The 20,749-nt window shown below is 46.2% G+C and overlaps 2 protein-coding genes across 2 annotated transcripts; both read left to right on the forward strand.

Moving 5' to 3' along the window:
- The first annotated feature begins 308 nt into the window (after positions 1 to 308).
- Positions 309 to 9,142, forward strand: LOC115135676 (period circadian protein homolog 1-like). Its single transcript, XM_029670584.2, is given in 18 exon segments — positions 309 to 541; positions 1,488 to 2,111; positions 2,244 to 2,497; positions 2,636 to 2,757; positions 2,856 to 3,057; positions 3,177 to 3,557; positions 3,678 to 3,831; positions 3,978 to 4,221; positions 4,365 to 4,479; positions 4,592 to 4,852; positions 4,960 to 4,974; positions 4,977 to 5,117; positions 5,221 to 5,547; positions 5,688 to 6,742; positions 6,853 to 7,009; positions 7,126 to 7,309; positions 7,561 to 7,711; positions 7,879 to 9,142. Coding segments are annotated over 17 exon segments (4,503 nt in total). The 5' UTR covers positions 309 to 541; positions 1,488 to 1,794; the 3' UTR covers positions 8,302 to 9,142.
- A 6,582-nt stretch (positions 9,143 to 15,724) lies between these two features.
- Positions 15,725 to 20,422, forward strand: LOC115136421 (procollagen C-endopeptidase enhancer 2-like). The gene is made up of 9 exons (XM_029672002.2): positions 15,725 to 15,971; positions 17,565 to 17,673; positions 17,773 to 18,031; positions 18,200 to 18,324; positions 18,521 to 18,657; positions 18,815 to 19,191; positions 19,295 to 19,372; positions 19,630 to 19,800; positions 19,987 to 20,422. Exons 1-9 carry the CDS (start codon positions 15,856 to 15,858, stop codon positions 20,115 to 20,117), a joined length of 1,503 nt encoding a protein of 500 aa, XP_029527862.2. The 5' UTR covers positions 15,725 to 15,855; the 3' UTR covers positions 20,118 to 20,422.
- The last annotated feature ends 327 nt before the right edge of the window (positions 20,423 to 20,749 follow it).

Raw genomic sequence — 20,749 nt, forward strand, 5'->3', positions numbered from 1 at the left:
TGATACAAAGAAAAGTCGTAAACATGCCTGTTTCGTGGTTAGGGAAAACACGCAAGGAAACAATAAAGAAATGATATTAATTCAGAACATTGAGAGTGGCACGTTGCCAATAAATGTTGTTTCTGACGTTCTGAACGGAGAGCACCACTGGGGCAACGTGATAGAGAAGCATAGAAGAGCCCCGTGCAGTCAGGACACCGCCCTACTCAACCAATGAATGCATTCGCTGGGCGTGGTATATTTGGCTCGAGCAGAGTCGGAGTCAGTTGAGGACCAATCAATGCCACACATGGGAGCAGACAAGGGGCGTCATCACGTGTGCTTTTGCGTGTTCCCTCCCAGTACTGCGAATACAATGTGCGGTTTTGTTCAGTGTGTGTGTTACTTGTCTTGCAGTCTGTTAACATTGGACCAGGTCGCTGAAGATGTCATTTCGGGTTTCTGCAATTAAAAAAATAATAATTGTAAACCTACTGAATACACTGTGGAATAAGTTTCAATAGTGTTTGCCTCGGAACGTATTTTCTCTTCATGGAATAAGGTGAGAATGTCAACTCTGATCAAGAACTAACTATGGTTTCGTTAACGTTAGCTAGCTATTTGGTTGTAGTAGCTTACAGTTATCTATGTATTTTAATAGGCAAGTTAGTTAATAATATATTGTTATATACAATGACGCCCTACCCCGGACAAACCCTAAAGATTGGGACTCCCAGTCACGGCCGGTTGTGATACAGACTGGAATCGAACCAGGGTCTGAGATGCAGTGCCATAGACTGCTGCGCCACGCGGGAACCCCAGAATCTAGCTAACGTTACATGTTTATGTTTTTTTTAATGATCAGCATTGACATTAGCAAGTGAAGCATTGTTGTGGCATGGCAAGAGTGTAAAACAAGTTTTGTTTTTGTGTGTGTGTGTGAATCTAGTTAGCTAGATACAGTTTAATATTTATTGGTCAGTTCGTGTTTCGTACAAGCGAGACTCATCTTTTACCAGGTTTGTGTCAGGTAGAATAAATCCATGAGCTCATTCGGGACCTAGCTAGCTATGTGCCCTAGTCTAGTAGAGGCACGTTGCCTTCACTGTCGTCAACAATAAATCCCACAGCGGTGTCATCCTGTTAGTTACAGTAACCCACAAGACATGCCAGATAGGGAAATGGACGACAAAGTCACTTTCTCTAGCATTTGGTTACCTGTTATTGTCAGTTTACGGTTCTTGACAGGGATTTTATTTTTATGTCCTATATATGGAGAGCAAGTTCTTTTGAGCCTGTCCATACTTGGATACACATGACTTTAGGCGACTTGAAATCAAGCAATTTAGTTATGTACATATGTGATTTGAGTTAACTATTGCCTTTACAGTGATGTGGTTTTTTGGTAATGTTGTAGTGAAGTTAGATGTACTAGTGTTTACACAGATGTCTGACTCATGATCTCACGTGACTCACCACTCATGATTGTGAATGATTTCTTCTAGCAGGTATCCTGCCGAATCATCTAGTGCACTGAGTGTGGACACACGAGGAAGAGCAAACAGGACAAAGAAAGGCTCAGCCCTCTTCTCTTCAATTGGCCTGTCAGGTTCATAAGCTTTGACCTGACAAAAAAAACTCAAGATCAATGAGATACAGTCCATACTTTGTCCATATCTTCTCTCTCATTTTTGCTTTTCCAAGCCATGACTCAATCTAAGTTTAGTAGCCCCACCTAGTGGCAGGGTATCACAGCTCTGTTTTGACAGATACTTTTTGTCATACAGCAATAGTCAATCACTCATACGGCTTATTATGAGTGATGAGAATGCATACACCACTTCTGGAAATGACACTAGTGGAGTAGGTTTAGCAGAAGATGCGGTGGCAGGACAAGAGGCATGCTCTCAGTCCGCTGAGTCTGGACTGAGTCAGACTGGCAGCTCCAATGGAAATGGACAGAGGACTCGGTCTGGGGGCAAGTCCTCAAACTCTGATGACACCGATGCCCACTTGAGCGGGAACGACTCAGCCGAGAGAGAAGTGGAAGGTCACATGGGGCATGAGGCATCAACCTGCAGCAGCTCCCATAATGGGAAGGACTCTGCCATGGAGACAACCGAGAGCAAAAGGTAAAAAGTTTTAACAGAATACAAACGCCAAACACCACAACCATGTACAGATGGTAGCCGGTAGACACCGCTTATACTATTGTAATGAATGCTCAGCAGTGATAGTAACATCATGTTATTTTGGCCGGTCAGCTCCAACTCCCACAGCACTTCCCCTCCCAACAGCTCTATGGTCTACAGCCTGCTGAGTGGCAGCTCAGAGCAGGACCACCCATCCACCAGCGGCTGCAGCAGTGGCCAGCCGGCCCGGCTGCAGACCCAGAGAGAGTTGCTCAAGGCCCTGAAGGAGCTGAAGATCCGCATGCCTGCAGACCACCGGACAAAAGGCCGCTCCAGCACTCTGGCCTCCCTGCAGTACGCTCTCAACTGTGTCAAACAAGTCAGAGGTAAGATACTGCCTTTTCAGCCATGCCTTTTGCTACATGTATACTGCGAGGCTTTAGCATGAAATAGCATGACTACTCTCTATCTATAATAGCTATTTAATACTGTCTGAATGTGTGTGTGTGTGTGTGTGTTTTTAGCGAATCAGGAGTATTACCACCAGTGGAGTGTGGAAGAGAGCCACGGTTGCAGTCTGGACCTCTCAGCCTTCACCACAGAGGAACTGGACAACATCACCTCTGAATACACACTCCAGAACACGGTAGGAACTAGAGAACAATCTTTGTCTACTAGAACCAGACTAACAGGTCTTAAACCCAACCGAACATTGTTCTGACTTATATTTCTTCTCCTGTACAGGACACATTCTCTGTTGGAGTGTCCTTCCTCTCTGGGAAGGTGGTGTACATCTCTCCCCAGGCCTCTCCCATGCTGCGCACTAAACCTGAGCGACTACAGGGAGCTCTCTTCTCTGAGCTGCTGGCCCCCCAGGACGTCAGCACTTTCTACAGCAGCACGGCTCCCTGCCGCCTGCCCCCCTGGGCCTCCTGTACTGGCTCCAGTAAGTTTCCACACCTCTAATTCAGCTCTGAATTCACATGGAAATGGATCATCACATTTGTGTATGTGATGTAAATATTGTTGTGGTGCTAATATCTCTCCTCTCTCTATCTCCCTCAGTGACCTCCCCTGTGGACTGCACCCAGGAGAAATCCATGTTCTGCCGTATCAGTGGTGGGAGGGACAGCGACGGGGAGGTGAGGTACTACCCCTTCCGTATGACCCCCTACCAGCTGACACTGCGGGACTCTGATATGTCTCAGCCACAGCCCTGCTGCCTGCTCATCGCTGAGAAGGTGCACTCAGGATATGAAGCTCCCCGTATCCCAGCTGACAAGAGGATTTTCACCACTAGCCACACCCCCAGCTGTCTCTTTCAGGAAGTCGATGAAAGGGCTGTGCCGTTGCTAGGCTACCTGCCCCAGGACCTGGTTGGGACCCCTGTCCTCATGTACCTCCACCCTGATGACAGGCCTGTCATGGTGGCCATACACAAGAAGAGTGAGTACTCCTGTCCAACAGTCATGCCTTATACGTTCTGTAAGGATTCATAAATCGGCAAATGGATGAATGATTATGTTCTTATACTCAATCAAAAAACATATTTGGTTCTCCGCTCAGTTCTCCAGTCAGCGGGCCAGCCCTTTGAACACTCGCCCCTTCGTATGTGTGCCCGGAATGGGGAGTATCTCACCATAGATACCAGCTGGTCCTCCTTCGTTAACCCCTGGAGCCGCAAAGTGGCCTTCATCGTTGGTCGACACAAAGTCAGAACGTGAGTAGTTGACCTCTCTGCTACGTCAATGACCTTCACAACCTTGCAATAGCCACATTTGAGCTGCTCTGTAACCTATTTGTGTAGCTATCAAGCCGTGTCTTGTTCTAAACCCCATTCCCTTGTCCTTCTCCCCTCATCTACAGGAGTCCCCTGAACGAGGATGTGTTCACGCCTACTGTGGAGGTGGAGGCGCGGGCCATGTCTCCAGAGATCCCCAGGCTCAGTGAGCAGATCCACCGCGTGCTGGTGCAGCCTGTCCACAGTGGCGGCTCCCAGGGCTACTGCAGCTCCCACGGATCGCACCCACAGAGGCCCAGCCCAGGCTCCTCGTCAGGCAGCAACAGCCCCTCCACCAAGGAGCTCATCCTGAAGACCATCCAGAGACCAGTGAGTACTAACACAATCATAATCTCACGCATGTTTCTGTTGTCTATTTGATCAGGTAACAAGATTTGAACAGGGTCATTTTAGTTTGTAATGTTTGACTAGTTTGTAACTAGGCCTAATTCTCCCCCATCTCTGTTCCACAGCAGCAGATGACATTCCAGCAGATGTGTAAGGACGTCCACATGGTGAAGACCAATGGTCAGCAGGTCTTCACCAAGTCCCGCAACCGCCCAGCACTCCGCAAACACGCCAGCACTGGTAAACACCTGGAATTATTTAAAAAATAATGAGTTTGTTTCAGGATTTTGTTCTATAAAATGTCCCAATTAGAAATGTATAGCGTAGATAATGCGGTTCTTCTTCCTCTCAGGAGCCTTGGTGGTGCCAGAGAATTTAAACAAGGACTTGGGAGCTCTGGGGCCAACTAAAACCCTGGCCTCCGTGCAGTCAAGGAAAGACCCGTCAGCCAACTACTCCTACCAGCAGATCAACTGTCTGGACAGCATCGTACGCTACCTGGAGAGCTGCAACGTCCCCAACACAGTGAAGAGGAAATGTGGCTCCTCCTCCTGCACCACGTCATCAACGTCAGACGATGACAAGCAGAGGGAGTTGCCTGGAACAGCTAAAGGTACACAATAAAGATCACATTGAAACACCTCAAATTATGTTTTTTTCAATGCCTTTTTTAATGCTCTGCATGTATTTTTGGTGTCTTAACTGTGTGTTTCCTTACAGATCTCAAAGGCCCCAGAGTAATGAAGGGTCTAAAGGGGGGCCACAGATGAGCCCTCTGGCGCTGCACTGCAAGGCTGAGAGTGTGGTCTCTGTCACGTCCCAATGCAGCTTCAGCAGCACCATTGTCCACGTAGGTGACAAGAAGCCCCCAGAGTCAGGTAGGTCACATCCCTTTATTGTCCGACTGTTTGTTTACCTCTCTTATTGGCCTCCGTCTCTTCTCGCTCATCTCTGATGTATTGTCAACCTTATTCCTTGCAGATATAGTTATGATGGAGGAGACACCAGCCACCCCCACTCTCACCGTCACCTCTCCAGCCCCAGCCACTAACAACGCCATCACAATGTTAGTGACCCCCCGGCCATTGGCCCTGCCCAGCCCGGCACCACCCAGCCCTGCCCAGCCCGATAGGGACGGCCGCAGGTCAGCTGGATGCTCAGGCCGCCTGGGTCTGACCAAGGAGGTGCTGTCTGCCCACACCCAGCAGGAGGAACAGGTGTTTCTGAGCCGGTTCAGAGACCTGGGACAGCTCCGCGTGCTGGACCCTGGCCCTCCTCCTCTGAGAGGACTCACCACCACACCCAAAGGTAAGACGGACACGTCAAGTGGAGATGTGGTTTTTATTATGACTGTGAAAGGTAATATGAATGAGAGACCATTGTTTTTCCATGCAGCTCACCCTTGTGTTCTCTCTGTGTCTCTCCCTCTCTATGTGTCTCTGTCTCAGGAGTGTGCAGCTCGAAGGACTACCCAGCAGGTGGTCATGGACGGAGGAGGGGCCGTGGGGGAAAGAGGCTGAAGCACCAGCAGGAGGGCTCCCAGCGTGGGATGAACGGTAGTTTCAGGAGGGAAGGGCAGGGGCCCCAAGGCCTCACGTTCCCCATGGGTCAACCCCTGATGATGCAGGGACCCCTGACCTCGTCCTCTTCCTGGCCCGCCTCTGAGGCCAGTCTCCCTCCTGCCGTGGCCCAGTACCCTCCAGGAGTCCTGCCCTTCTTCCCACTCTACCCCAGCGTGCAACAACAAGTCCTGGCCCACACCGGAGTGAACCCCAATGCCATGCAGATGGGCTACCCCAGCCCCCAGCCAGGCTTACCGTACCCCATGCATACCATGCCGTTGGCTCCCCCAATGATGGTTGTTCTGCCCAACTACATGTTCCCTCAACTCAACGGAGGTGTATCACCGCTCAATACCACCATGCCTCAGTATAGCACAACCATACCGAACCTTTGCCCCGGTATCCCTGGTATGGCACAACTTAACCAAGCACTACCGCTGTTCAAACAGACTATCCCACTACCACAACTCAACCCTGGATTGGCTCAGTTCAACCCCGCTGTGACGCAGATGAATGGCATGCCTCGTGTTAGTCCCGCCCTAGCTCAACTCAACCCGTCACAGGTCAAACCGACTCTGTCGATGATCCCCCAACACTGTTACGATCCCAGCCCAGCATTACCTTTCCCAAATCCCATTCCGATTCCCAGCTTTGCCTTACCCGAGATGGATCCCACCTTTGTCCAACGTGGCAACTCCCGCTCCAGCACCCCTCAGTCCACGTGCCAAGCCCCCCTGGAGGGGACAGACTCGCCCCTCTTCCAGTCACGATGCTCCTCCCCCCTCAACCTGCTACAGCTGGAGGAGTTGCCAGGCAACCGCCAGGAGGGCATGTCGACAGGGGCGCAGCAGACATTGCCCCCACCTGGCTCGGTATCACAGTTCGGAGGTCAAGGCTCTGTTAAGCGAAGCATGAAGGGTGACGACAGAGAGGACGATAACGTGAGTTTTAAACTGCAGTCCCTTTAGAAAATATAATTACCAAAAGGTTCATTTGAGTCTAGTGAGTTCTAGTCATTAACCCCTGTCTCTCCTGTGTTCTCTTCCTCCAGGATAATGCTGATGACCAGGATGCAATGTCCACCTCCAGTGACCTGCTAGACCTACTGTTGCAGGAGGACGCCTGCTCAGGCACCGGCTCGGCCGCCTCTGCCTCCGGGTCCTCAGGCTCTGGCTCTAATGGATGCAGCACCTCAGGGAGTGGCACAAGTGAGTTTAACACCTCCCAGATTATTCTTGTTAGCGCTGTGATTGGTAAAGGATGTTTATATATTGTGACTGATATGTCATGATACGAACTGAACATGTTCCTTTTTCAACCACAGGAAGTAGCAACACCAGCAAATACTTTGGCAGCGTTGACTCGTCGGAGAACGACCATTTCCATAAGCAGGCACCAGGGGGGGCTGAAGAGGCCCAGCTCATGAAATATGTCCTTCAGGACCCTATCTGGCTCCTTACGGCCAACACGGATGACAAGGTTATGATGACGTACCAAATGCCCACCAGGTAAGAATTCATTATGGTCACTGCACTACACTGTTGTCATGGCAATTGTAGTCATGATTAATATGAAATGCTATTGTAATTGTATTTATGAATGATGATATAGTAGTATATTTATATATTATTTATTCATACGGACTATGAAAAAGAGAAAAATGCCTGCTCACCGTTCTGCTACTAATACACCTTTTACAGACTATGGCATATCTATGGACATGTGAAAGAGTGTCGGTGTGTGTGTGTGATTTTTAAAGGGACAGGGAGACTGTTCTCAGGGAGGATGGTATGATACTGAGGGCGGTGCAGAAACAGCAGCCGCGCTTCACTGAGGAGCAGAAGAGAGAGCTGATCCAGGTCCATCCCTGGATGGGCACCGGACGCCTGCCACAGGCCATCAACAGCCCTGTAAGTCAGCACACAGACACATACTGGAGACCGTAGCTACAACCCCGCCTCTCTCAGATCGGAAAGATTCACAGGAATCAGTATAGATGACAGTGGAGATGAATAAATAAATAAAATACTTGTGAAGAACGGGTTTATTCAACTCTTGTCCCCCTGCTTGTGTTTAGACTTGTACAGGGTGCGGTTCTCCTCCCACTTCCTCCGCCCCCCGGCCCTTTAATGTGGAGCTGCAGGACACGGATCTGACAAGGGTCCTCCAGCTACAGGAAGAGACCCCTGTTACCATGGCAACAGACACATATGACACCTCCATCCCACCACCACAAGCACCCCAGACAGAGACTAAAAGGGGTGAGCGGCAAGGGGAGCAGGAACGAGACGGTAGGGACACCAGAGTGAAAGAGTTGGAGGTGACGTCATCATCCGGAACAGAGAAAGGGGACTCTGGCTGTAAACGGCAACCAAGGAGTTCTATATGGCCAATGACTCTAAAACGCAATGCATTGGGACAACCGGGAGCCAAGGTCACTGTTAATGTGTTGTGTTTGAACAAAGAAGAGAACATGGATAAGGAGTCAAAGAATACCTGATCCTGTTTAAAGACATAGAGAATGTAGCTCAACGTATATGGAATCTAAGGTGTAAATATTCAATGTATTTTAAGAGTAAAAATGGAAAGAGAAGCCCTTAGTAAATATTTAATTGGCATGTTTGGTTCCCTGTCTGAGGACTGAAGACATGTTCCATTTGTAATTCACTGCTTTGGGATTTTTCTCCCCTTATAGTGACACTTTGATAGTTTTACAAGTTATTGTGTGTATCAACGCAATATAACTTTTGTCCAATGTCCATATTGGAAAATGACGTCAAATCTATTGTGAACCATTAAATCGCAAATTAATTTAGAAAAATATATTTCTGATCATTTCTGATATTGTACCATGTGTATATTACAGTATACCACCGACCAGGAGCTGACATACTACAGTTTTCTGTGGGCTGTTTTGTCATGTAATGTTCTGAATGGTTAATTTAACACAATCGTTGTAAAAATATGTAAAGTTTTAGCCATTATTGGGAAAATATCCTATTTTTTTAATCCCCAGAGAAATACACAAAATACATAAAGACCATGTTAGAAGAAATACCCTGTTTTGTTTGAGTTGTTATGGGTATTTCTGTACAAATATGATTTCAGATTTGTCAGGAGCAGAGATGGGCATTCCCATGTTAACAACAATGAAGCCAGTTTTGTTGATGATGGGGAGGAGCAGGCCTTGATCATGCAGTTGGTCAAGGTCAATATGTTCTATCAATAGTTAGTCTGCCCCTTATTCCCTTTTTCATTACTGTAAATAAAAGGATTAGTCACTTATTACAACTCTTTGGTGGGATTTTGGTATGTAATTCATATTAAAAAGTGAAATGTAATTTGGTTCTGTTTTCTTTTGTCCGTCTTGAAGAATTTGTGGTGTGTAGTTTATATTCTTTCACGTATGCAAAGGACATCAGTGTAGCTAAAATCATCTAGTCAAGTATTATTCCTTGACCTTCTCTGCCACCAGAGGTTGTGGGGACAGTTGGTTGAAGGCTCCAGGTCCAGCCTGACTGGTGATACAACATTACATTTCTGAAATTGTCTACGGTAGATTAGCTAGGTATTCGAACATATTGAAGTCATTTTAAATTACCAGCACTGCCGGCCCGCTCATTAGGCCAGATTAGGTGGCCGGCGGGGCGGCATTTTCTGAGCTAAACTGGCCAAGACGCACCTCCAACAACAAATAAAACCTCACATAATTCTGCCCAAAACAATGACAATTTCTCTCAACCAGTGGAATGTCTTTTTTTTGAGTGAGCGCTGATACGGCCCTGTAATACGGCCCACTTTGTCAAAGGAAAATAAATATTTTGTTTGTCCATTCCCAGCATGCCTTTCCAGGGTGCTGTTGATACAGGATATGGTAGAAAGAGTATGTGGCATTTTCTGTAGCCTACAGGCTGGAGATAAAATGAATGCCAATGTATTGAGAAGGACACTTTTTACACCTAAATCAAATATAACATTACCGTTAACAAACAACATATCCTGAAAACAGGACGGGTCAATGTAAAATGGACAATACGGAACGGGCAATCACAACTGTTCTCCAGGAGTTTTACCCCATTCTCATGATCAGTGGTTTCAAGTTTGTGCCCGTAAAATGTTTGATAAGCTGATCATAGCGAAAAAGAAAATTCTTCTGCATTTCCAGCTGTGGAAACACATAGCAAATAGGCACAAGATAAGTCCTAAAAATTTGGGTAGCTGATATTCAGAGCTTAAAACGAGAAATTGTTTAGTCGCAGGAATCAGGACTAATAAAGCCAATGCAACGGCCTGTTTTTACAAATGGTGGACCTACCATATGGATGGGCCTTCATACCCTAACAAAAAAAAAAGACTGCACTTAGAGTGCAGTATAACTACAATATGCTGCAAATACTGCATCCAAAATACCACAGTCGACTGCAGTTACTGCACTTTTAGTGTAGTTTCAAAATTACAATATTTTTTATTTATTTTTTTTTATTGCTGGCTGACATGGTAAGCACGAACCGATGTCTTTTGGATGTGTTTTTTTTGTCATGTCCAGATGTCTTTTTTTGTGTGTTTTTGTGTTTTTTGTAGTCACTGATGGGCATTCATAAAATTCAATTTCAGGGAACACTGTAGGCTACACCTCAGTAAGCAGGGACCAACACCAACGCCTTTTGGAATTCTTTTTTTTGGGTCAGTCTGGACCAGCCTTGATTTCCACACCCACGGACATTGGTTTTTGGTCCAGTCCGGACCAAATGTGAACATAGATGACTATGTTTTGTTCAGATTTGGTCCGGTCTGGACCAGCCAGAATCGTCTAGAATGTCATTGTATGCTGTAGCGTTATTTCCCTTCACTGGAACTAAGGGGCCTAGCTCGAACCATTAAAAACAACCTCAGACCATTATTCCTCCTCCACCAAACTTTACAGTTGTCTCTGTGCATCGGGGAAGGTAGTGTTTTCCTGCCATCTGTCAAACCAAGATTAATTTGTCAGACTGCCAGATGCTGTAGCGTAATACATCACTTCAGAGAACGCGTCCAGCCGACGCTTGGCATTGCACATGGTGATCTTAGGCTTGTGTGCGGCTGCTCGGCCATGGAAACCCATTTCATGAAGCTCCCAATGACGTTGCTTCCAGAAGCAGTTTGGAACTCGGTAGTGAGTGTTGCAACCGAGGACAGATGAGCTTTACGCGCTATGCGCTCCAACACTTGGCGGTCCCGTTCTGTGAGCTTGTGTGTCTTACCAATTCGCGGCTGAGCCATTGTTGCTCCCAGACGTTCCACTTCTCAATATCAGCACTTCCAGTTGACCGGGGCAGCTCTTGCAGGGCAGACATTTAACGACTTGTTGGAAAGGTGGCATCCTATGACGGTGCCACGTTGAAAGTCACTGAGCTCTTCAGTAAGGCCATTCTACTGACAATGTTTGTCTATGGAGATTCCATGGCTGTGTGCTCAAATTTTATACACCTGTCAGAAATGGGTGTGGCTGAAATAGCCGAATCCACTCATTTGAAGGGGTGTCAACATACTTTTGTATATATAGTATATATCTCTATCCCTAAGTGCTCCAGTTCTAAGTAATATTCAAAGTAGGGAATTGGCATGGGTCAAAACAATTCCTGAAATCTTCCCCTCTCCAAATCCACAGGTTAAGTGCAACAGGCAGCGTGATTTAGAGCAGATTAAATATCTGCTTGGGTCTTAGGTCAGATTAGCCCAGTGTGGGTCTCAGCTGGTAGTAACAAACAGCCACAAGACCTCAACTCTTAAGTCTGCATTCTCCCTTGACCATGGGGGAGGAGGCGGAGGGACTTATCTTACACTGGCACTCTCACTTCCACCCACGGACAGAGTCATGGCCAAATGGTTAGGGCATTGTGCAAGTCAACTGTACTTTCAACAGATACTAGACTGTCCACCTGTGGGCTGCTGAACAGAGACTCACATTACTATTGTGTTGTTAACCTGGGAGCAGAGTTCTCTTAGAAAACAAGACCTGCATTCTAGAATGCACTCATGCTAACCTCTCTCTTTAAAACCACATTAAGCCTTTTATTTTCATAGTTGCTTGATTTGCTATTATCTGATATAGAGTATGGATTTCCCCATGAGACCTGAGTTGGATGGAAACAAACACCGGATATACTGTGTTACATAACCATTTTGGGAAAAAAAACTTCTGAGTCTCAAGTTCATACCTCCCTCATTGTTGCCAAGGTAGAGGATATACGATCCAAATCTGAACACAATACTTCCCAAAAGACGTGGCCTGTTGGCAGGTCACAGGGTTTACTTGACTGTTTATATTCATACTGTTCATCCTCATTCTCATAATTATGGCCACACTGTCTCTACTTCAGTGTCTCTTTACTGTTTCTCTGTGCCTTGGACATTTCTCTGAATAACCTGACTCACCCATTACTCAGTAGGTTTGATTCATGGTTTATTTAAAAAAAAAAAAAAAAGTATTTATTGCAAGAGCACATGTTTGTGAGGCAGTTTATATTCTGTCTGTGCATGTGCATGTGGTGGACACAGATCTTTTTTAAGCAGGAGCGAATCCTTTGGAGTGAAACCACAATGAGAGAAGAGATGTTTTATGATTCGTCCGGGAACAGCAGTTGCTATTGTCACACTCCATTTCACACCTCCCTCACTGTGGTTCGGTTTGAGACATCCCTTTATGAAAACAATTTCCTCTCCAATTAGTTAGAGATATTTTGCAACTCCAGACAGTGTACATGCATGTCCACTGCCAGTCAAATGTTTTAGAACACCTACCCTTTCAAGGGTTTTTCTTTATTTGTACTATTTTCTATATTGTAGAATAATAGTGAAGACATCAGAACTATGAAATAACACATATGGAATCATGTAGTAACCAAAAAAGTGTTAAACAAATCAAAATATATTTTATGTTTGAGATTCTTCATAGTAGCCACCCTTTGCCTTAGCATTCTCTCAACCATTCTCTCAACCATAGTCACCTGGAATGCATTTCAATTAACAGGTGTGCCTTCTTAAAAGTTCATTTGTGGAATTTCTTTCCTTTTTAATACATTTGAGCCAATCAGTTGTGTTGTTTTAAGGTAGGGGGGTGTACAGAAGTTAGCCATATTGGGTAAAAGACCAAGCCCATATTATGGCAAGAACAGGTCAAATAAGCAAAGAGAAATGACAGTCCATCATTACTCTAAGACATCAACATGGAAAATGTCAAGATCTTTGAACATTTCTTCAAGTGCAGTCGCAAAAACCATCAAGCGCTATGATGAAACTGGCTCTCATGAGGACCGCCACAGGAATGGAAGACCCAGAGCTACCTCTGCTGCAGAGAATAAGTTCCTTAGAGTTACCAGCCTCAAAAATTGCAGCCCAAATAAATGTCAACTATTCAGAGGAGACTGTGTGAATTATGCCTTCATGGTCGAATTGCTGCAAAGACCACTACTAAAGGACACCAATAATAAGAAGAGACTTGCTTGGGCAAAGAAACACGAGCAATGGACATTAGACCGGTGGAAATTTGTCCTTTGGTCTGGAGACCAAAATGTAGATTTTTGATTCCAACCGCCGTGTCTTCGTGAGATGTGGCTGAACGGATGATCTCCGCGTGTGTATTTCCCACCGTGAAGCATGGAGGAGGAGGTGTTATGGTGTGGGGGTGCTTTGCTTGTGACACTTTCTGTGATTTATTTAGAATTCAAGGCACACTTAACCAGCAAGGCTACCACAGCGCACTGCAGCGATACGCCATCCCATCTGGTTTGGGCTTAGTGAAACTATCATTTGTTTTTCAACAGGACAATGACCCAATACACCTCCAGGCGGTGTAAGAGCTATTTTACCAAGAAGTACAGTGATGAAGTGCTGCCTCAGATGACCTGGCCTCCACAATCACCAGACCTCAACCCAATTGAGATGGTTTGGAATGAGTTGGACCGCAGAGTGAAGGAAAAGCATCCAACAAGTGCTCAGCATATGTGGGAACACCTTCCAGACTGTTGGACAAGCATTCCAGGTGAAGCTGGTTTAGAGAATGCCAAGAGTGTGCAAAGCTGTCATCAAGGCAAAGGGTGGCTACTTTGAAGAACCTCAAATATAAAATATTTTTGGATTTGTTAAACCCTTTTTTGTTTACTACATGATTCCATATGTGTTATTTCATAGTTTTTATGTCTTCACTATTATGGTACAATTGAGAAAATATTCAACATTTTAAAAACCTTGAATGAGTAGGTGTCTAAAACTTTTGACCGGTAGTGTATATGAGTGTGCAGGGGGGATATCCGTCTCAAGCAGGAAGAAATAAATATGACTCAATTTCCATCATAAATACTTGCACTGCTGAGTATCCTCGGTTTGCAGTGGCATTTAAACTATCTCATTTTCCCTCCCCATTTTCTCCATCGGCTTAGTTAATTTCTCCTGGAATCTTCCAACTATCCACCCCTCCCTCCATCCCCTACCACAGTCCCATACTACCCATTTTGCCTTGCTGTCTCTCCTGCAGGAGGAATGTGTGTCTCGTGATGGACTGTTCTGGAGTCGTGGCAGAATCAGAGGCCTACACCCCTTGGACTCCAGCCAGGTGTTACGGTCACTCATGCTCCCCCGCTCTAGCAGCAGCAGTCCTCACACACAGACGCCATCCGCCCCCCAGCAGACTCACTCTGCACGTCACCACATTCCTGCTGTCTCAGCCTCTTATCAGATATGTAGCTTAACACACAGCAGGCTGCAGACACTGACTGGGGAGTTCAAGGCAAGCTAATGAGCAGTCGTTCCATAGCATTGTTGATAGGGGGGTGTATCATAAAATGATCATAACACAACCATAACGACATTTCAAGCAGTTCAAGCAATCCCATAGGCTCTGGCTTATATCAATCAGTCAATAGTTCATGAATCCATGTTAAAGTGAGAGACCACCTGTAATTATGACTAGGGGATGTGAATGTATAAACATATACCACCTCCTATGTTCTTTGGTCATGGTTTTACTGCTCTGTCCGTCTGAAAGAGGCTGTCTTTATGGTCTGTATGAAACGGCACCCCCTCTAAAGGCCCCAGCCCAGCGATGCGGGCGAAAGGGTTGGCTTTACAGATCCACATCATGTGAACACTCCCCCAAGCCTCTCTGGGGTGTTGTTCCCTATCTCGTTGCATTGTGGGGGCTGATGAAGACACTCTGACTGGGAGGCTGTGTGTCTGTCTGTGTCTGTCTGTCTGTCTGTCTGTCTGTCTGTCTGTCTGTCTGTCTGTCTGTCTGTGGCGCTAAAGGAGCTCTAGGGGGCTGGGGAAATATGGTCAAAAATAAATACTGGGCTTCAGATACTGGGTGTACCTTTATGTTCATCTAACTTTGGAAAATTGCTTGGCTAAAGCCGTTCTAATAGCCTATGCTGTTCATGAATATCCAAAGTGTCATAAATTTGATAAAGAACCATTCATCTAAATACATCAGTCAAGCTAGTGGTCAAAAAGTCGCACTGGAATTTAAAGAGAAGTGACCTTCTTTGTAATGGTCCTGGCCACCTGGTACCCCAGGCTCTACCGCCACCTGTGCAGCCAGGAACCAGGCATCATAATGATCCAGCAGACTCTGTGATCTACTGAGACCGATGCCGTAATTAACCTGGCAACAACCAAGATAAAAGCTATAATTTAGCTCTGTGTGCAACGGTAATAAGCTGTTTCAGTTATTTATGGCCTTGAATTAGTCTATTGCACAAACTTTTGTGCAGCCATTGTGGGACGTTAGTCTCTCGTTCTCTCTTTTCCTTTTACCCCTTCTGTTGCATGGAGGCCAATGTTAACATTGAGACAACATCTGGTTCTAATTAAACACTCCCCTCCCCCTCGCGACGTCTCCCCCGTCATGTCTCCTTCTAGCTCCTAACCTCTCAGCATCTCTCTCCTTCTCGCTCTCTCTCTCACTCCCTCTTTATGCCTCTCCAGTGGCTCCCTCCCCCTGTTCTCCAGCTCTCCCCTCTCTTGCTCCCATCTCTCTCTTCTGGTTTACCCTCTTACTGTGTCTGCTCTCGGCATCATGAAGTGTGAGCATTGTATCTGGGGTCTCTCTGTGCTCCTGGCTCTATGTTTAGGATGGGCACAGGGCCAGAGCCAGAGCCAGAGCCAGATGCAACCAGAGACTAACTACACCAGGTAGGGAATATGAATGTATTGGGCTTGTTGGTGTGTGTGCAATGTATGTTTGCAAGAAGCTTTACAGTGTGGATAGCTCCATTTGGGTGAATGCACAGTGTATTCGTCTGTGGCAATATCCACAAGGATGCACTTGTTTACATTATTTCTATGGTTCACAATATAAAATAACCACATACAGAGTGTGTATGGTTTTGAGTGTGCCATGTTCAGATTTCACCCAGTGTGCTCTGAACCTCCTATCGGAGCTTCCTGCATTTGTACGTTAGCTTAGGGGTATGGCATTGTTGTTGTTGGTGTTGTGAATGGTCCATGGTGTTGATGTGGTTGAGCTGCCCCAGATGTCAGTGCTTTGAGGTCTGTATGTCTGTCTGTATGTGTCTGTGTGGGGTTGGATCAGGATGGCTTGACTCTGGCTGGACATCTTAGCTTTCATCAGCTTGCCTCTGTCTGCTGGGGTTCTGTAAGTCTGAGCTCCTATAATGTGACAGACTGGGTGCTTCCTCAATGTGTCTGAGGTCAAGCCTTGAGTGTTGGCTGGAGTCCTAGAAAAGTTATTTTGTCCTCCGGTTGTGATAATGGTAACGACTAAGTCTGTGGGTTTTATTTGGTTTCTTCTTGAGTATGTCTCTACTATCTGTTTTGATGCTCCACACTAGGTATGAGTTACTTTTGTGCACCTCTGTCTCCTGTACAGACAGTCTCCAATGTGTCTGTCCCCATGACTGTCTGTGAAGCCACTGGCAAACAATTATATATTTATCAATGAAAGTATTCTGGTATTAGTCCAGGTTTGGTATTTTTCCGTTGGAAAAGGAGCTTGGATGAATTATTTGAGCAGACGTGGAAGTGCATGGGGTGAGGGGGAGACTGGGTGGTTGTGTTAGAAACTTGGACAAACATAGGGGAGAATTCTTTAGGGGGAGGTCTCATTGATGAAGCTCTAGTCAAGAACACCTTAACCTCCACCAACTTGGCCCAGTCTCCATCCTGTCACCATCCTGTCTACATCCTGTCTCCATCCTGTCTCCATCCTGTCTACATCCTGTCTACACCCTGTCTCCATCCTGTCTACACCCTGTCTACATCTTGTCTCCATCCTGTCTACACCATCCTGTCTCCATCATGTCTACACCCTGTCTACATCCTGTCTCCATCCTGTCTACACCCTGTCTACATCCTGTCTCCATCCTGTCTACATCCTGTCTACATCCTGTCTACATCCCCTCTCTCTTCCCATTCTCCTGAAACTGACACCAGTGTGCCAAGGGGAGGCATTATTGTTGGGTGCCTGAGGGATTTAGAGATGATCTGTTGAGGAAGTGTGTGTGTGTGTGTGTGTGTGTGTGTGTGTGTGTGTGTGTGTGTGTGTGTGTGTGTGTGTGTGTGTGTGTGTGTGTGTGTGTGTGTGTGTGTGTGTGTGTGCGTGTGTGCGTGTGTGCGTGTGTGCGTGTGTGCGTGTGTGCGTGCGTGCGTGCGTGTGCACATGTGCGAGTTTCCCAAAGTGATAGTGATGTGGTAAGCCTAAGCCAACGTTTATAAAGTACAGTTCATGATAATGCATCACTTTTTTCCCACCCTACTCTCTCTCAGGCCTGTGTTCCACTGTGGGGGAGACATGGTTGCAGACTCAGGCTTTGTGGGCAGTGAAGGATTTCCAAACTACTACAAACCCAACAGCAAATGTACCTGGCGCATTACAGTGAGTGACTGGCCCTGCACTACATACCACTTCACCATTACTCTGAATTTAACCTACATATTGACCTAAAGCCTGTTCTGCCCTCTCTCTAAACTTCAGGTCCCAGAGGGCAATGTGGTCATGCTCTCTTTCCGCATCTTTGACCTGGAGGCTGACCCCATGTGTCGCTATGACTACCTGGATGTGTACAATGGCCACTCCATCATGGTGCAGAAGCTGGGGAGGTTCTGTGGAACGTTCAGGCCTGGTTCTCTCATCTCCACCACCAACACCATAATGCTGGAGATGGTGAGCGACTCTGAGACGGGAGGGAGGGGCTTCCTGGCTTACTTCAATGGAGGAAAACCACATGTGGATGGTGAGCTTTACAGTATAACTTGGGCTCTCACTCTCTGTTTTTTCTAAGGAACAACATCTTTGCGATTTCCTATGTCTATTAGCTCACATAATGTAACATAGGCTTATACCCACTGTCAAATATTTTAGTCACCTGGTTATTTATTGATCGGTGTATCAATCATTTCAGAGCCCCAATTCTGTGGAGGAAAGATGACAAAAGCCCAGGGTGAAGTTAAAACACCTAACTGGCCAGAGAAGAATTACCCAGCAGGCATCAGTTGCTCCTGGCTCATCACAGTAGAGCGGGATCAGGTTATTAGTCATCATGTTCAGCTCTCCATGCTCTTTATTCTTAATGGACTTCTGCTAATGATGCTGTCGCTATGTTGCGCCAACCACAGAACCAAATGTGCACCAATATGCATAAATGTATTGGAGTTTCAAATTACGTTCCTAGTGTGTAACGTTGTTGTATTTGTCATTCTGTTTATTTCTGTGTGTGGGCTAGGTGATTGAGGTAAAGTTTGATAAGTTTGATGTGGAGTCAGACAGTTACTGCCGCTTTGATTACGTGGCCTTCTTCAACGGTGGAGAAAAAGATGACTCTCGACGCATTGGAAAATACTGTGGAGACGTCAGCCCCCAGTGAGTGGTACACAACTCTATGTGTGTTTGCCTGACTCCCTGTGTTTATGATTATGCTTGTTAGTGGTCTACATCTATGATCATATATTGTATATCTGTTTGTTCTTGTCACTCTACTCTCTTCCAATCCTCCCTCTGTATTACTCTCTGCCCACAGAACCATTGTGACCAATGGGAACGTGCTCCTAGTACAATTTGTGTCTGACCTCAGCGTGACCTCTGATGGCTTCCTGGCCAGTTACACCAGCGTCCCCCGCGGATCCAGAACCCCCACAGTAGACAACACAGGATCAGGACCCCGTAAAGAGTCAGTCCCCAGGAAGACTGTTGTTAAACCCATCCTGCCTGAGAGAACAGTCATCACCACCACTACCACCCAACCACCCACTACAACCAGACACCAGGCCCCCCCAACCCCACAGCCCCAGGAGCCCACTGCCAAGCCCAAACCAATCAAACCAGTCAGGACCCGCCCACCAAACAAGCCAGGCCCAGACAGGGTCAGAGTTACTAAACCAGACATCAAGAAGCCAGGTAAGAGAAGCTGAAGAACTGGTGTAGCAAGACCTGAGTTTATGCATACACATGTCTGTGTGTTTGTGTGGCTATGTGTGTAAACAATGTTTGTATTTTCTAGTTCACTTGAACCCACTGTGTGCAAAGGCATGTAAGAGGGATGGAAATATCAAGAGCAGTTTCTGTGCCAGTGAATTTGGTGAGTTCCACTAGACGGCTAGCATCATTGGATAGCCAAATTAATCAAGCGATTTAAGGTCATAACAAATTCACAGCATTGCTCAGGCAACTAAACTAACTCTCTCTCTCTCTCTCCCTCCCCCTCTCTCTCTCTCTCTCTCTCTCTCTCTCTCTCTCTCTCTCTCTCTCTCTCTCTCTCTCTCCTCTCTCTCTCTCTCTCTCTCTCTCTCTCTCTCTCTCTCTCTCTCTCTCTCTCTCTCTCTCTCTCTCTCTCAGTGATCACGGGTAAGGTGACAGCGCTGACCCCTGGTCCTCAGGGCAGTGTCTATATCAGTGTGTCTCTCATCAAGGCCTACAAAGCTGGCCAGCTGACCATCACCCAGGCTGGAGAGAACATGTCTGTCAAACTGGTGTCAGCCTGCAAGAAGTGCCCTATCATCCGCAAAGGTAACCTATTTTTCTTCCCAGACAATCTGACTGGCATGTACAGCATTACGCAACACATACATGTACACACACATGTCTGCACAGATGCATACACACTGCTGACTTATCAGCATATACTGTTGTGTCATCATAGACAGTATTGCCAGATTGCCTAATAAATGCATTTTTGATCAATCACTTTCTCAGGAATGCCTTACATCTTGATGGGCCAGGTTGATGAGGATGGGCGTGGAACAATGGCTCCCGGGGCTTTCACTGCCCCATATAAGGCCCCACATCACAAACTGCTGACCAATATTAACAACCAACCATGCTAACCTCACACCCCAGTCCACCAATCAGGGAAATTCAGCCTCTGCATGGATACCATGACGAGCAAGGTTACGGTGACCCAAAAAACGTTTTTATTCTTGAGGAGTACTCAATGAAGTGAATTATCTTGTTTTTTCACTTAATGTTTGATGACACTAACTTAATTGCTAAAATCTCCTTTCATGGGTCGCTCACAGGTTCAGATTAAATGACAAGCATCACATAACAACAGTTTGACCCACCTCATAATAGGGCTATATATTATATTATTTTTGTAATTTATGTCTCTCAATAAAGGATTTATAACACATGGTGTTGGTTTGATATGTTTATTACATGAACTTTATGTCCCATTCAGTATAGTTTTACTGCAATACAATGATGGTGTGCCACCTAGTGGTCAGATTTACAAAATAACCTCCTATGACACACAAAGCAGGTGCCACTACCCTCTCAAAGAATTAGTGGCCTACTTGGTGTGTGAACTGCTGACTGCTCATCATTTGCTCATCATTTGCAGATACTTGTTGACACATCAACCAGGATTAAGGGACAGGGCCATTTGTTACTTGTTTTTGGCAGTAAGTGGCTGTATTGGAGGAAGATTGGTTTCACCTCTCCTAGACAATCAGCAGTT

The sequence above is a fragment of the Oncorhynchus nerka genome, linkage group LG10 (assembly GCF_034236695.1).
Source record: "Oncorhynchus nerka isolate Pitt River linkage group LG10, Oner_Uvic_2.0, whole genome shotgun sequence".
NCBI lineage: Eukaryota > Metazoa > Chordata > Actinopteri > Salmoniformes > Salmonidae > Oncorhynchus > Oncorhynchus nerka.